The sequence below is a fragment of the Aulonocara stuartgranti genome, assembly GCF_965226115.1.
Source record: "Aulonocara stuartgranti genome assembly, chromosome: 16".
NCBI lineage: Eukaryota > Metazoa > Chordata > Actinopteri > Cichliformes > Cichlidae > Aulonocara > Aulonocara stuartgranti.
Window position 1 is genome coordinate 35,897,571 of NC_138952.1, and position 17,344 is coordinate 35,914,914.

The 17,344-nt window shown below is 40.3% G+C and overlaps 1 protein-coding gene across 1 annotated transcript in view; it reads left to right on the forward strand.

The window, feature by feature from the left end:
* The first annotated feature begins 941 nt into the window (after positions 1 to 941).
* Positions 942 to 17,344, forward strand: part of ttn.2 (titin, tandem duplicate 2) — a 217,919-nt gene continuing 201,516 nt past the window's right edge. The window contains exons 1-19 of the mRNA XM_082507917.1: positions 942 to 1,028; positions 6,702 to 6,805; positions 6,878 to 7,081; positions 8,032 to 8,319; positions 8,490 to 8,569; positions 8,816 to 9,027; positions 9,112 to 9,187; positions 9,783 to 9,938; positions 12,713 to 12,772; positions 13,505 to 13,763; positions 13,999 to 14,065; positions 14,159 to 14,356; positions 15,011 to 15,150; positions 15,256 to 15,404; positions 15,487 to 15,714; positions 16,000 to 16,241; positions 16,535 to 16,767; positions 16,866 to 17,030; positions 17,116 to 17,284. Of these exons, the coding sequence (XP_082364043.1) occupies positions 6,715 to 6,805; positions 6,878 to 7,081; positions 8,032 to 8,319; positions 8,490 to 8,569; positions 8,816 to 9,027; positions 9,112 to 9,187; positions 9,783 to 9,938; positions 12,713 to 12,772; positions 13,505 to 13,763; positions 13,999 to 14,065; positions 14,159 to 14,356; positions 15,011 to 15,150; positions 15,256 to 15,404; positions 15,487 to 15,714; positions 16,000 to 16,241; positions 16,535 to 16,767; positions 16,866 to 17,030; positions 17,116 to 17,284 (3,017 nt within the window). The 5' untranslated portion in view covers positions 942 to 1,028; positions 6,702 to 6,714. The remainder of the gene's footprint in view (positions 1,029 to 6,701; positions 6,806 to 6,877; positions 7,082 to 8,031; positions 8,320 to 8,489; positions 8,570 to 8,815; positions 9,028 to 9,111; positions 9,188 to 9,782; positions 9,939 to 12,712; positions 12,773 to 13,504; positions 13,764 to 13,998; positions 14,066 to 14,158; positions 14,357 to 15,010; positions 15,151 to 15,255; positions 15,405 to 15,486; positions 15,715 to 15,999; positions 16,242 to 16,534; positions 16,768 to 16,865; positions 17,031 to 17,115; positions 17,285 to 17,344) is intronic.

Genomic DNA, 17,344 nt, shown 5'->3' on the forward strand with positions numbered 1-17,344 from the left:
GGTTGGGGACCGCTGATCTACATGTACTAAATATTATTTTCAGACAGCTAACAATCAATACACAAGTCTCAACAATCGCCAATATTGCCAATAGTAACCTGGCAAGTTTACTTGTACAACTAACTTACTTAAGTCAGTTTTTTCTTAGTTTGTAAAGTCGTCTGTCCCTTCAGCCTAATCTGCATCTTCGCACTCGGACCATTTTCACTTTCACTTATGAGAAACAAAAAAGAAGAAATTCACTCTGTGATCCTAGTCGTTAGCAGGTTTTAGACTCAGTTTTAACACCAGGTTAAAACCAACTCTATTAGGCAGGTGGAGATTCTTAACATCAAAGATAAAATCAATACAATACATTTGAAAAGCCTCTTCAACTGATTGTGGAGTACATTAATGCATTCACATAGTGATAAGAAAAATCAACATCCAGGTGTTTGTTAGCGAGAGATAAAAGAGCAAACGTTGTATTATACTACTGAGTCACCATCAGATGAGCCCCCACCCTATCTGCAGAGAAACGTGGAAGGTTGGCATTGATCAGATGATCAGATTGAGTTTATCGATGACTTTGGTAACACCTCAACTTTCAAACAAATCTCCTGATTCTTTGAAGCACATACAGTGAGGAAGAGGCTGCCTTGAGTAAAGCAGCTGACAGGTGTGACGAGTTGCACAAAATGTCTGCCTTTCCTCCCACAATCCCCTGCATTGCTGTACAGAGCTGACCAATGTCATGTGGTGCCCTGTGTGATGTCACAGCAGTATAAAGGCCTCACTCGGCCGACCAGCTGCCCTGAGCAGAGTCAGCGTTCCCAGCCTGGACGCCTCGGCTGGAGGGACTGCTGTTACGAGGAAAACTACAAAACTACACGGCGGCGTAGGCCTGTAGTTTTGTTTTTTTCTTTGGGGTTCCTTTGAGGCTCAACTGTTCCCCTTTTGGATTTTCTGACTCCGTTTTCTGGATAAAGATTTTAGATTTCCTGCTGAGCGCCCAAATCTGGGCTTCCCAGGCATCCTTGTCCAGACAAGTAAGTGTCTTTAAAGTTTTTTAAACTGTTGTGAATAATGAGCTCCAACGGAGAACCAGACAAAGTGATCTTTTTATATTTTTTTAGCTGAAGGTTAGAGCAGGGCATCCCAGAATAGCCGCTGAGAACATCAGATTGGATCCCAGCTGAGTGGCTGATGGCTTTTTAAGGGAATCAGCAGCAGGGCTATCAGTTGCCCCTCCAGATATGTGCCACATGGTGCCTGTCAATCAAACTGAGATGTGTTGGGGTGGAGGTGGTGATATTTTTAGTCGTTGGCTTTAGCGCCCAACCCCCGGGCACGGGGTGGTGGTGACTGACTGCAGCAACACTTCAAGGAAGCTTTTATTTTAGATTTGAGAATAGTCAACAGCTGAGCCGAGTTTGTATTTTAGTTTTATTAAATGTATTTACAATAAATTTAATATCATTTAGTTAATATAATGTTTTGAGCTTGTGTTTTATTTTTCAAGTGGAGGTTCTTGCATTTGGCTCATTTACGCTGTCATTGCTTTTAAGATGTTTCCAGACGTGTCCTATAACGAAACAGCCCAAGAACATTGATCTTAAAAAGTACATAAAATCTGAGTTAAGTGTTTTGTTGTTGCATTAAATATATTTACTTTGGAAAGTAATTTATTTTAACTGTTTATAAAAAGCATATAATATGAATACAAATGAATAAAGTTAAATAGAAAGCAGGACTCAGGTTTCACAGAAAACATAATAATCCTAAGAATTATTAGCAAGTCATCTTATTTCTGCTTCTAAAGCTGAAATGATTGCAAAATAATAATAATTCATTGTTTACATTATTATTGCTTTTATGCTTATTATAATTGAGCAGCAAACGAACGTTTCAGTCCAAACAGTCTGAACTCTGGAGGGGTGAGAGTGTAACTAATGTGTTATAAACGCTCCCCTTGCTTTGCCTCGGGCTCAGTTTCTGAACTGTGACATCATGTGCATCATGTGCATGTTCAGTGTTTCATTTCATCTGTTTAGCTATATCATGCTGTTATTGTTCAGTAGGTCCCACATCATAACTGTTATGATATTATTACTCCACATGATATAAAGATGAGAACATGTTTCTTAAGAGGTTTAAAAATGTTGAAAAACTCATGTTAATCATTTAAAAGTAAAAAATATATGTCTTTATGTTTTTATTCACATAATGTTTTTAGGGGATTATGATAGTCCTTTTTGTTATTTATTACACAATGATTAATATAAATTGTTAATTATTTACTAATTTTAAATAAAAAAATTAAAATAATAAAATATATATACTGTTTTATGATGATGACATATATGATTTTATATATAATATTATTAATGTGGTTATTAAAATAATAAATATTAACATTGTGATTCTCTGGATGGAGAGTAAATTTTATGGTATTCAAAAGATCAGATTAATTAGAATGAACTGTCAGATATTCGAATGTTCATCTTTAGCGTGAAGGAAACAAATGAAACTTTACAATTGGAAATGAAATTAAATAAAAAATAAATAGATAAACATTTAAAAATTAATTCTATTAATGGCCCATTCTCCTTACAAAGTGAGATTAAGAATTTTAGCTCCATGGTTACGGCAATAAGATAATTCCACACATCATAACATCTCAAATAAAATTATTGATGTCTTTATGTTGAAATGATTCTTTATTTTCTGATTTGAAGCTCACCATTTTTTGTTTTCTTGAGATTTTCGACTAGTTAGAATAGAATAGAATAGAATAGAATAGAATAGAATAGAATAATCCTTTAATTTTCCCACAAGGGGAAATTTGGGTGTAACAGCAGCCAGAAAGACACATATACAACAAACAGTACACAGGACACAGAACAGAAACATACACAGTTTTTCTTACATATTTACATCGAGGACAGTGGTTACCAAAAACAGATTGCTGTACCGTTATTAAATTAAATAAAATTAAATACAGATAAGAGGCAAACCAGGTTATAATGTGAACCGGTTGATAAGATAGTGCAGTTACAGCGCTGACGTAAACATCTGTGTTTGTTGGGAGCAGTTCTGATCGTGCAGTCTGACAGCTGCAGGGAGGAAGGACCTGCAGAAACGCTCCTTCATGCATCGAGGATGCAGCAGTCTGTCACTGAAGCAGCTCTGCAGTTCAGCAACTGTTGAAGTTGCTAAGTTGAAGCTGAATTACCTTAATAACCAGAGTGGGAGTTATTTCATGCCTCCAACAGCAACAGCTGTCAGTCTTTGTGCATTGTAAAGTTGACAAAACTCTCAGGTGGCCTGGACCAGATCCAGGAGGACTCCAGTGCCAGTCAAGACCAGTCAGAGCCAGTTTCACCAAAAAGGGCCAGTAAGACGCCCGGCAGAGCTTAGCAGTGCCAGTGAATGCTGCTGATAACGAATGAAACACTGATAAAGACAAACAAAATCCATAAGTTTTCCCTTCAGGCAGTGGGACAAATTCCTGTGTGACGGGAATGTCGCTGATCAATCAAACTAGGTCAAGTTTCACTGCCCTCGCTGACTCCAGTCTACTGATTTATTGACAGTTCATTAAATAGTGTGAACAGTTTCTAAATAATATAAAGCACATCGTTGACGTTCATCTTCTGATGTTGCCTGAAACAGAATTAATTATAATTAATGTGAAGAAAATTAAGCTCAAATAGGAAATGTATTCAGCCAGGTTAGACAAACAAATGTAATTCTTACCATGTTGTTCGTGTAAGTGTGACTTTTTCTTTCTACTAGCTTCTTCAGAAGGATACTGAGGCACTCCTAAAGCAGCAGAGTAATATTTGACTGATGAGTGGTGCTGTGAAAAACACTTTCTCTGTAGTTTCTGTAGTTTCAGTGCTTTTCCTAAACTTTCTGCCGTGATCCGGGACTAGCCTGGTTCAGGGGCACCTGCAGAGTTTTTCCGTAGGGGTGGCCACATGGGGGGTGGCTCAGCAAAAACAGAATTTTCAGTTTTATTATGCTGTTGTCAAATATAGGTTACTTGAAAAATATGTGTGTGTGGGGGAGGGGGGTTGCCTAGTTAATTTCCTGCTATTAAAGTCGATATCACTTAAAATAGGTAATTGATTGGTTGACTGAAGGTCCCAACCATCACTTTAATGATTCTCAGCACAGCTGAGCAGAAGCAGCTCAAGATTCTCAGACTGGAGCAAACGTGTTCAGGAAATAAGTATAAGATCATGGAAGAGTGTGAACTGCTGCTTGTCTCTTTGTTGGCAGTGATCCGTCCAGGGATTGGCACCAGCCCCCCTTGGTGCCCCCAGCTGGGTTTCCCACTGGTTGGACATAAACCTGAGAAACGTGCAGGATGCAGTCATACGTAACAGCTGCCTAATTTGGCTCCTTTTGAGCCCGGGAAGTTTAGAAGTTCATTTCCAATGCAGGCATCAGCAACAGTATTCGTTTGGTGACTACCAGCAGCTGTTTTGCTTCCACTCTCCCACCACTCGTGAATGAGAATCCAAGACGAAGCAATGCTAAGTGAGCTAGCCACCCTTACAAACATGAACTCAGACATAATGCCTGTGACTGTGGGCTGGAAGATGCCTTTATTAATCTGAAAGTGGCACTAAGAAACTTCTCATTTCAAACTTCCTGTTAATGCAAGTGGCTGATAGCAATGGCTAGAGTCACATTTGTAAAATACAGCCTTTACTGCTATTAAAGGGTCTTTGCCTCACACTATATAACACCTTGAGGCGACTGCTGTGGCTTTCCTTTAAGAATATGTAAAGTAAACATGTAAAATTTTACAATTTCATTTTTTACAAAAAAGTTAAATTATTAGATAAAAACCCTGAGGAAAAGCAAACTATCATAAAATCACAGCCCAGTCTACTGAACGAACTGAAACCTGAGAGCAGTTTCCCAGTTTTAAGCTGGTGTTCTGATCTGCCTGATCAGCTAGTGGTTTATCAGCCAGACTCTGAGGAGCCTGGACTACATCTGGGGATGTCGCTCCTAAAATAAACTCAGCAGAGTTCCTGTCAGCACACTAACCATCAAAGAGAAGCTGTGGACACAACATCTACAGAGCCTCAGATGCAGCTGTTTGTGTTTTTACATATGTTTTATTTACTGGAGTGAGCAGCAGTGGGATATTTGATGCAGTTTAATGAAGACAAAGATAGTGTAGTTTCATAGAGTGCTGAAAGATATTTGTTGTGGTCACATCTGAATATTTAAAAACTGATGCTGTGTATCTGTGTACTGTCTGATGGGCAAACTCTGTATGACATTCTGAGTGGAGATGATCTAATTCATCTGTGGTCGTTACCTAAACACAGGAAGATGTCTTCATTTTTGCAGATAAGAAATATAAAGACATGTATTTGGTACAGAATATGCAAAGGTTCATCCTGAAATATATTTTTCACTCAGATTATAGACCAGTGGTTCTTAACCTTGTTGGAGGTAACGAACCCCACCAGTTTCATGTGCGCATTCACTGAACCCCTCTTTAGTGAAAAATAAAATGTGATTTTTTTCAAATTCAAGACATAGATATGTTTTTTATTGGTGCACAAAATGAGCCGTGCATGTCACGGTGGAGGCTCTGCCGAACCCCTGGGATCGACTCACCGAACCCCTAGGGTTCGATCGACCCCGGGTTGAGAACCACTGTTATAGACGAACGTAATGCTTGTAACGTTGTTCTGCACATCCAAATGTGTCTTTCTTCATATCACCTATATTACCCACAATGCACCTTAAACTCATAGGACTCATATGTGAAGGTTACAGTACTCCTGTCACTGCATTATTGGGTAAAACTCTGCTGCAGTGGTGATTCCCTTTGAGATGTCCAAACTGAAGTAAAAGCCATCTTACTAACTTTGGAAGAGACAGCTTGTCTGAAGTCGTGCTGGTTTGACTGACAGCATGAAAAAACCCAAAGTCATCTCCCTTTGTTGCTGTTTCCAATGTAAAGGTAAAGTTAGCTTTAGATTTGTGCTTTACAGCCCTGTCTCTGTGGACAATTCAATAAAAAGGTAAAAACCATGAATTATGTCTATAAACAAAAATAGTTAGAGCCTATTTCTAAAAATCATCTGGACTCGTGAGTTAAACTAAGAAAATCTCAAGTCTTAACCCTATAATGAGTTTCTGAGACCTCGATCTCATCAGCATGATCAATACTTGCCATAATTTCAAAATGTTACGGACAAAACTCTTTTTTTTGTCTAACATTGTTGTTACCAAAAAGTTGCCAAAAACACCCAATATATGACATGCGATAAAAATATATAATAAATATAGAACAAAATATATCATACACAACATGATTTGGCAAAAAATAAATACACTTGTGGATTTTGTTTATGAGGGTTAATAAACATGGCTGGCTATTTTTTGATGGGTTGGGTCTTACAGGGTTAAAGACGACTCCTTAATTTTCTCCCAAACTGTAAAAAGCTAAAAACAAAGGTCTCACAACAATAGTTAGAACTGGAGCAGTCTTATAGAGTAGACCTTATTATCTCTCTGGACTGACTCCTGATGTCCACTTCCGAGCATGATGTGGAGTGATACTGATATGTGCTGCCGGGTAATGCCAACAATTCTTTGAAAGGACGTTTCATTTTATGCTGCACTAATTTGTTGATGTTGTTTGACGTGTCCACTGACTGTGTCTTTGTCTTATTTGTGTGTAGGGTGCCAGCCAACATGTCAACACAAGCACCGACATTCACACAGCCGCTACAGAGCGTCGTGGCACTTGAGGGTAGTGCCGCGACGTTTGAGGCTCAAATTAGTGGTAAGACAGCTTCCAGACTGAACCGACTCACATGTTGAACCCGACCATTTGTGACTGTTCTGTCGTCCACAGGTTCTCCAGTTCCCGAGGTGAGCTGGTTCCGCGATGGCCAGGTTCTTTCCACCACCACTCTGCCAGGTATACAGATCTTGTTCAGCGATGGCCGCGCTGTTCTGAGGATTCCTGCTGTGACGGCTGCACACAGCGGAAGGTTTTCTGTTAGAGCCACGAACGGAGCTGGACAAGCCACAAGCACCGCTGAACTCCTCGTTACAGGTGAGAGCAGGGAGACTGGGACACCGGTGACCTGGGAAAACACAGGAAAAATACACTGAAGTATTTTCCCATTCAAATCACTGAATTCAGGCGTTCCAATCACTTACATAGTCACTGGCTCCTATAGCATTCAGGCTGCTTCTACAAACATTCGTGAAAGAATGGTTTGCCCTCAGACCTCAACCTCAAGGTCCGACAGGCCAAGTTTTCTAAAACCGTGGAAATGCAAAAGCCCAAGAACAACGTGATTTAAGTCATTCATTTCTTATACGTTACCTTTCTAGTACAAATCTCCATCATCTCCATTATCAGTTTGCAGTTTGCCTGCTTGCTCGTTGCTGTATCAGCATGGCAGTATTATAAAGGAATACCATCAAAAGCAACAGAGGCACAAATACATCCAAAAACAAATCATTAATGTTGCTATACGCTACAGTAAAGTGAATCTTAGATGAGATCCTCAAACTCTCTGTGGGTTAGTGCCAGTCTAAATGTATCCTGCTGGTCTTTAACAGGGGGGGGGGTCGTGTAACTTAATCCAGTGATAAACTCAGCATAGATGCAGCTGTTGCAGCACATCATTGCATAAAGTTATTAACAAACTTAAACCCACTGAGGTCTGAATCGTTGATTTTAATTTATTAACGATAATATAAAAGACATCAGGACTCATTTTATTATGTACACAGAGACACTTCTGGTACCAGGCTGGTTCAATTTCTTTCCATTTTTCAGTTTTTCATGAGATAGCAGGTGTTTTTGGTCCACACTGACACGACAGCATCACGTCGTTATAGCAGATTTGTTATCTGCACAGAAATGGATGTAAACTGCAGTTACCAGATTAGAACTCTTCATTTTTGTTTATTAGTCTTTGGTGCTTTTAGTTAGGTTACTGCTTGGTAAGGGCAGGTCAGCATTAAAATCAAGCTAATCTTCTATCTCTGCAGTGGAGACGGCGCCTCCAAATTTCCTTCAAAGACTTCAGAGTTTAACAGTGAGACAAGGCAGCCAGGTGAGGCTGGATGTGCGAGTGACAGGAATCCCAACACCAGCTGTGAAGTTCTACAGAGAAGGGGCCGAGATTCAGAGCTCGGCCGACTTCAGGATCCTCCAAGATGGAGACCTGTATACTTTGTTGATCGCTGAAGCCTTCCCAGAGGACTCTGGGACATATTCTGTGACTGCCACCAACAACAGCGGACGGGCCACCTCCACTGCCGAATTGCTAGTTCAGGGTAAGCGCCACAGTTTAATTAATTCTTCAAATACGTCAAGTTTGGTCAAAATATTTTATGTGGACACGCATAATCCTCATAATAATTGAATACTCCAGTTTTTAATATGTGTTAAATGATAATTTACCATAATTAATCAACCTAAACTTTCATTTTTATTGTTGTTGCAGGTGAGGAAGCTGTGCCAGCTAAGAAACTGAAGACTGTTTCCACATCCCAAATATCGGCTTCCCAGAGCAGAGTACAGAGGGTGAGATAACCAAGTGTTCTAGGGAACAATTATCTGAGTTTAAGTTGATTAAAGTAGAAAGCACAGTTCTTAAATAGTAAATATTTCTTTTCCCAGTATTATTCAGGTACTTCTGCCTGATTGTCATGTTATGGTGACAGTACTGCTAAAAAAATGCATGAAAAAGAAACAGAGTGTGGAATTAATGTTTAAAGGTCATGTTCATATCTCATTTCTTAGTAAATATAAAATGTTCCCCTTTTGAAGGTGGAGACTAGTTTCCAGGCCTCCACTAAGAGGGAGATCCATGTAGGAGAAGGAATGATCACTCAGCATTTGGCTCACAAAACCCCCCCACGGGTTCCTCCAAAGCCGACCTCCAAGTCCCCGCCGTCCTATGTTTCCAAGGTGACGGCAGGACGTCAGCAGTCCCCTTCGCCTGTCAGACATGTGAAAGGGCCAACACCGACACCTGTCAGGTATGCAAATGTGATCTCAGTGAAGGCAGGTGGTCATCTAAATTGACTACATGAACTGACTGATCTACGTGTTGTCGTCTACAGACCAGTGTCTCCATCCACCAAACTGTCTGTTTCTCCCATCCGACCAGTCAAGTCTCCCATCATGACCAGGAAACAGGTCAGAGCATCTATCTGGAGTCCACTTTCACTGTCAAGATGCTGTAACAGTGACTTAGTGTACATGCCTCGGTTTGTTTGGCTTTTCAGTTTGCTCATCAGCAAATACCAAAAAAAACATGAAACGCTGCATATTCCATGTATTTAACTGTATTAGTGCCATCTTCAGGTGTGGGGTAGCAACACAATTAGTGACTCTGATTTTGAATACCAGCTAGTTTTTGTACAAATATTATTGATCACTGATGGAACAGTCCTGTTTTCTCTGGTATTGTTGTTCTTGTCTTCCTGCAGAGATGCAGGGTGTAAGTTACTGTTAGAAAGTATATATGTATATATGATGTAACTGAAATTACAGCATTTGGCAATAGTAATAACAATTTTTAGAGGCAACATGAAAATCTGCAGGAGATCACATGTAACATCAGGATACAGAGGAAAAATAAAACACAATGAATAAAGTTTGAAAACTGGTTCATAAAGTGGCTTTGATCTGTCTCTCGAAGCACACACACAACAACTGCTGTTAAAATCTGCAGACCTTCATTTTTTGAACGTGTGTTAGATAAAGCGTAACCTCAATCGACTACTTGCAGGTATCTACCTCTGCAGAGGTTCTGCCGCCCTGGAAACAGGGAGACTACGCGACTGAGGCGAGCTATACCAGCATGGCAAGCATGACCGCTGTCAGCAGCACCACTCAGCTTCACATGGAGAAGCACTGGGAGCAGCAGGTGGCTGCCACCAGAGAGGTGAGAGTGGTACAGCCTGCATGCTGGTTAACTCAACTCAATCAGTACATCCAACCTGACATGCGTTTTGTTTGTGACTGCAGAATGAACACGGACAAATACTCTGTTTTTAATTTTGCTTTTTAAACTGACATCACTAACTTTTATGTTGTGAACATGTTGGCCCAGCTGTGCCGATGTATTGGATGTAAAGTGAACATGCATTTATTTTCTGTTCTTTCTGTCTTCTTCTTTTCTTTTCTTTTAATGCAACGTTGTCCTTTCTTGGTTATTAGCTGTGGCTTCTAATGTGATTATCCTGTTTGCCAGAGTGTGACTCTTTGTCATTTTGACCCAGTCTTCCTTCAGGACATTGTTACTGTTTTGAATTCACTCATAACCTTAAAATCATATTTATCGAATTGAACTCATCATAGAGATAATATCAGTAACAATCAAGCTCTGGGCAGCAAAAGGGTCAGTTTTGAAAAATGTATGTTCAATCCAAAGAAAAAACAAAGCTCTTTTTAAGAAGGTGTGGCTGAAAAATTCTAAATCAGTTTGCAAACAAGACGTTTCTGTGAGATCTTTTTGTAGGCATAAATGGTAAATGGCCTGTATTTGTGTAGCGCTTTACTTAGTCCCTAAGGACCCCAAAGTGCTTTACACCACATTCAGTCATCCACACATTCACACACATATATACTGCACTAGTGCGCTGCACTAGTCAGCAATGATAAGAGAAAAAAGGAAGGTCCCATTTTAACCATACACAGCAGGTTTATTGACATTCTAGTAAATAAGAAAAGTTTATTTATAGAGCACTTTTTACAGGCAAAAAAATCACAAAGTGCTGTACAAATCACAATTATTAAAATAGCCAGCACTGCATCATTTACATAAGAAGTTTTTGGCTCAGGATAAAGAGAGAGTGTTTGGTCACATTGTTGAGAAAATGACCCACATACTGAGGGCTCGAGTTCCTGCGACAGTGCCCTGGGTTTGTGTCTTCCCACAGCAACCTTATGCATTTAATTCATCAGGTGACTGCAGATCAGGATGGTAGAGCAGCTCATCTAATAACTGGAAGGATGATGAGTTGATCCATGGCTGCTCCGATCTGCATGCCAAGTATCCTTGGACAAGATACTGAACCTCAAGTTGTGAATCTTGGATAGAAGACTGCGTGATATTTCACTTCTGTGTTGCGTGACTTTATGGATGCTTTATTTGTCGTGTTTTTTTCAGTCCTTAAGGCTTTTGGTGGAGCATTGTCTTCTCTGAGATGTGTGTGCTGCTTGTTGTGTCTTCAGGATGAGGGAGAAAAAAAGGCTGAGGCAGTGGCTACAGTGGTGGCCGCTGTTGACCTTGCTCGTGTCCTCAAGCCTGTGCATGGGGAGGGTGTTCGGAAAGAGGAAGAGGAGGATGTGGAGTTGAGGATAAAGCAACAGGCGGCAGCAACTGCAGAGAAACAAGTTATTGCAACAAAAACACTTCCTACTGAGCCTGCTGTGTCTGCAGAGCAGCACAGAGTCCAGGTCTCTCAGGTTGGACGAGTTCCCTGAATTCAGTTACTTACGTCTCATTTTAATGATATGGAGCATCAACTATCCTAACACACTCTGTTGATTACTCCAGATTCAGAGAACAACAGAAATCTTCTCCTGTGTGGACACTGGTGTCGTCCAGCCCCCAGTTCCACATTTCACAGTTTCTAAAGTTTCTGTTCCTAAACATGAACCTAGACATGAGGTAAGAAGAACAGCTTGAGGCCATCGTCGTCCCAAAACCTTCATTTGAATGTGAACATCTTAACATACAGTTTTCCTTCAGTCTAATCCCCGTTGATCCCGTCCTCACAGTATCCTACCACGGCATTTGTTTCTTTTGAGGACTACCCCATCATAACATCCACTAGCTATAGTTTGTGGTTATTATATAACAGCAATAGTAACACTGTTTTTTTTCCTTAGATATGACTTTGTGTTTTGGTTCAGAGTAGTAGTCTGTAGAATAGATGAAGCAGTCACCTCGTGGAAAAACCATCTAAATATCATCAGATAATCCCACCTCACGGATTAAATCAGTCACAGCAAAGAAACAGTTGCTGTTTCTCAACCTGTTTCAGTTTTAGTCCGTTTTTAGCTGGTTTAGATTTCCTGTTTAGCTTCAGTGTCTCTTGCTCACTAATCCCCAGCAGAATTTGGACTCACTATCTGTGTGTGATGGTTAATGCTGTTCTCATTGGCTGATCAGGTGTCCCTTGCTGGCTCTGCCATCGCTACACTGCACAAAGAGCTATCCTCCCCTTCAACCCCCAGAAAGATCATCAAGCCAGTCAAATCTCCCAGTCCGTCTCGACAGGCGGCGGTGGAGGTTCATGTGATACCTGAGCCCTTCCCACCACCGTTCAGAGATGTGCGATATAAGACTCAACTTGACAGCAGAGGCGCTTATGCGTTTAGTGAGGAAGAATTTGAGGAATGGGAGCCTCAGGTTGGTCTGATGTCCTCACTGCTATCATTCCTATCGTTCCTCAACTTAATCCTGTGTGGATGTTCACCTGAGTTCTTCTACCTATCTTAACGCAGCAGCAACTGATATGCTGCCTTTCCCCTGCCTCATGAAGAATCCTCCTCCTCTTATTCCTGTCTTTGCTGCTTCACCTTCATCCCTCTGTCCTCTTTATATGGTTTTTTGTCTACTCTAACCTGTTTTCTCCCTTTATTCTAACAGAACCCCATACTTTGTTTTTTGGGGGACAATTTTTTAAGTTGTCTTGTTGGTTTCTGCAGGAGGTGGCTGCAGTGCCCACAAGATCCCAGGAGCCTGTTGTTCCACCCACTCTTATTGCTGTGAGTACTTTTCCTATCTGCTTCCTGTTTCCAATTAAATTCAGCTTATTTATAAAGAGCTAGTTGGCAAGAATGTACCTTAAATATCAGAGAGAAAACCTGATCCAGCCCTAAACATACACTTTATCAAAAGGAAAGACCCAATGAATGTAAGGTAACATGTTTTGTAGTGAAAACTTTAAAAGATAACTGATCCTTTCACAAAGTGCTGCATCTGACTTCATAACAGCCACTGAAGGTAGCAACATTTAAAGCTCTTCCTGTCATCAGTTTTCATAATAATACTACATAATTACAGTTTGTGATTCAAATGTATCTATTTTACATTCAATGTAAGGAATAATATATTTTTACATTTTTTGCTAAGTGAACCCAATAATGTACGAGAACATGAAAACAATTCACAACATAATATTATAGAAATATGATCGTTCTTTCTCTCCCTTAGTACTCTCGCTACAGCATGTAGGATCGATTTTTAACCATTTAACAGAGCTTATACAACAGCCTGATAAGGAATTACATTAGTCTGGCCAAGAAGTAACAAATGCATGAACTAGTTTCCAGCATGTGTTTAATTTTGACAATATTACAAGACGAGGACATTTTAACGTGTGAGTTAAAGAGCGTATTCTGATCACTATTTACTCCTAGTAGGCCTTTTTGTCTTCAGAATATAAATGTGATGTAAAATCGCCGTACATCCTATAAACTTCTTTATGACTATTTCAGGGACTGAAGAACCTGACTGTGACCGAAGGTGAGTCAGTGACCTTGGAGTGCAAAATCAGCAGTCACCCTTCCCCGGTCATAATCTGGTTCAGGGAGGACTACAAGATCGAGAGCTCCATTGACTTCCAGATCAGCTACGAGCACGGATTTGCCAGGCTGATTATTCGTGAGGCATTTGCTGAAGACAGTGGCCGGTTTACCTGCACTGCCACCAATGAAGCAGGAACTGTGAGCACCTCCTGCTACCTGCTTGTGAAAGGTATCTATACTGGAATGATAAGCCAAAGTAAAGCTGACAAGCTTGTATGGAAATGAATTTACTGTAGAGGAGAAAAACAACTGGATTTTTGCACGAGCCTGCGGTCACCTGGTACACTTGAAAATTGATGAACACAACAGAGTCAAATGTCCAAGTTGTGGACATGCTAAAACATGTTAAACTACAGATCATCAAGTTTTATACAAACTAATTTGACTTTCACTTTCTCTTGTAGTTTCAGAAGAAATCGAAAGCAGAGAGGAAACAGCTGTCACAGAAATTGCAATCACACAAGAAAAAACGTGAGTTGTAAAAGTCAGATTCATTCTTTGCAGATTTATTGTCATGTAAGAATCCAAAGCTGCAGAATTGATAAAGCTATTGCTCCTCTTCAGTGTTGCAGCTGAAACAAAGCTGCAGACAGTGACAGAGTTGAGCGCAGGAGAACCTGCAGCTCCGTTCTTCATCAAGAAACCCACTGTGCAGAAGCTAGTGGAGGGAGGAAGTGTTGTGTTTGAATGCCAGGTTGGAGGAAATCCAAGACCTCACATTATCTGGAAGAAGAATGGCGTGCTGCTTACCACTGGATACAGGTGATACAGATTATAAAATACATACAGGAAAAAATGGATCCCCTGCTGAATATCTGAGTTTGCTGACTTGCAAAGAAATGAACAGAGACAGATATCAACCAGAAATCTATTGATTTGCATGTCACTGAGTGAAATAAGTATTTGATCTCTTTGATTTCATCTCCTATCTGTGGAACAAACAGGAACAGTTATAGTCCTGCTCCGTTATGAGTCAGCTGTTTTGTAATGTTTGCAATATTTTTAATGTTTTAGATCAGACCTTAAAAATGACCACAACTGTGATAATGATCTTTATTAACATGTAGGTAACTTACGTGTGTTTAGCAGTTCAGATATTTTCTTTATGAGGTCCTTTTAACAGTGGTCCTCTGATGACCATGTCATTGCAAAGCAGGTTAGTGTCTTTGAAAAGACATATTTACATCACCGGCCAATGTTTTTTGTGGATTTGCTTAACTGGAGCTAGCTATCATTGTCTTTTGTACGTTGTACACTCTCTAACATATCGTTTTTTTATTTTTTTAAATAAAAATCCACTTTACTTTGTAAGTAATGGCAGTGACAAACCAAATATTAAGGTAGAACAATTTGTTATTGAGCCTTGAAATCATGCTGTGACGATGAAGCACTAGCTTGTTTTGGTTTTCTTATCAGATACAAAGTTGCCTACAAGGAAACTGGAGAATGTAAACTGGAGATCTCGATGACCTTTGCTGACGATGCCGGAGAATACTCCATCTTTGCTAAAAATCCCCACGGAGAAGCTTCAGCTTCCACCAGCCTGTTGGAGGAAGGTACTAGCATCCTTTTTTTGTTTTTTGCAGTTTTAAACTTTCTTTAAAAATCACTTTGAAAAGATGTGTCTGGCTTTATCTGCGTATCCGTATCTGTGTTTACAGAGGAATATGAAGCACATATGAAGCAGCACGATGTAACATATAAAACTGAAGTGACTACGTCAGTGGTTCAGGAACCCTCCGTGGTCGTGAGTCAGTATGAATTGGAACAGAGGAGGACAATAACCCCGATGAGCTTTGTCTCAGAAACGGTACTTGTGCTATAAACATTTGCAGTGCTGTGATAACAGATCTCAATCTACGGTTCATAATTAATGTCCATCATTTTTGCAGGAATTCCTCATTTCAGCCTTTGAGGAGAGGATAATACAGAAGATCGAACTGTGTATCATGACAATTACTTACAGAGAGCTTGTGGCAGAGGACGGAGAGCTGGTAGTGACTATAGCAGATGAGGAGGCAGTGCAGCCAGCCTTTGACACACCAGTGAAAAACTACAGGATCATGGAGGGAGTGGGAGTCACTTTCCACTGCAAGATGGTTGGAAAACCACTGCCAAAGGTATTGAGACACATTCATATAGTGAAACAACTTTCACTCATCCAACCAAAGTTGGGTATATCAGAGTGATGCTTTATAATAAATAATTTGGTTTGCCAAGAAATATAGGTTTTTGGCCTTTATTTATTATTTTGTAAATACCATTCCAGCGTTGCTGTAAAGAGAAACATTTAAATCTGACAGTACAACAAACAGCTATGTTTCATGCTTTCTGTCGAGTCATCGCACTCTCACAGTTTTATAGCGTTTAGCCAGCTTTGTTGATCTACTGTCATCTTGTGCCAGATTGCCTGGTACAAAGATGGCCAGCGCATCAGGCCCAGTGCGCGTTACCAAATTGAAGTTCTTCAAGATGGGCGAGCCAGTCTTCGTCTGCCTGTGGTGCTGCCAGAGGATGAAGGCGTGTACACTGCTTTTGCCACAAACATGAAGGGAAATGCAGTCAGCTCTGGAAAGCTTTATGTGGAGCCATCCGAAGCTGTAACGCCGCAGAGATACACACCACAGCCAGCAGTACAGAGGATAAGGTAATCTAATGATGGCACAATTAAAAAAGAAATTAAGAAAATCACATATCGCCATGAGAACTGGACGTTGGATGTTTTGGCTTATAGCTTAGCTTTTAAAAAAGGCAGACAATATTGGTGACTAGCAGAATAATAGTGGTGCTTTAATAATACACTAATAATACACACACTTTTAATAAGCACACAATATCAGGTTGAAAGCTTTCAAAGCTTCTATCCACTGCATGTTTTACATTAAAATTTGTTTTGTTTAACTGCAGCCATGTCAAATGACGACACTGCTTTTTTCTCAGATCGACATCTCCTCGTTCTCTGAGCCGCTCCCCAGGGCGTTCTTCCAGCCGATCTCCTCGCCAGTCTCCTGCCCGTCGATTTGACGAAACAGATGAGGCTCAGCTTGAAAGACTATACAAACCTGTATTTGTCATGAAGCCCTCCTCAATAAAATGTTCTGAGGGGCAAACTGCCCGATTTGATTTGAAAGTTGTTGGCAGGCCAATGCCTGACACATACTGGTTCCACAATGGTAAGAACAGAAAAGGTAGCAGAGAAAAATTTCTTGATGTCTACCTTTGTTTTCTGATTCAGCCTCTCAGTCAACTCATTTTGCCCTTCTTTTCCCAGGACAACAAGTGATCAATGATAACACACACAAGATAGTGATTAAAGAGGATGGTACTCAGTCCCTGATCATTGTCCCAGCCCTACCACAAGACTCTGGAGAGTGGACGGTTGTTGCTCAGAATAGAGCTGGACGGGCATCTCTCAATGTAACTCTTACTGTTGATGGTGAGTGATATATAGCACTCTTGAACTTTTTAGTTAACCAAAAGATCATATTGTTAGACATTGTGTTGTTTTTTGCTATCTATAGCTCAAGAAACCCTGGCACGTCCTCAATTTGTTGAAAAGCTGAAAAACATCACTGTAAAGCAGGGCACTCTGGTTGAGTTGGCTGTCAAAGCCATTGGAAACCCCCTGCCAGACATTGTGTGGCTGAAAAACAGTGACATCATCACCCCACACAAGCATCCACAGATAAAGTATGTAATATCTAGTATTTTATATTTTGTTTTCAGTGCAGTATAAAAGTGCTTTCTTCA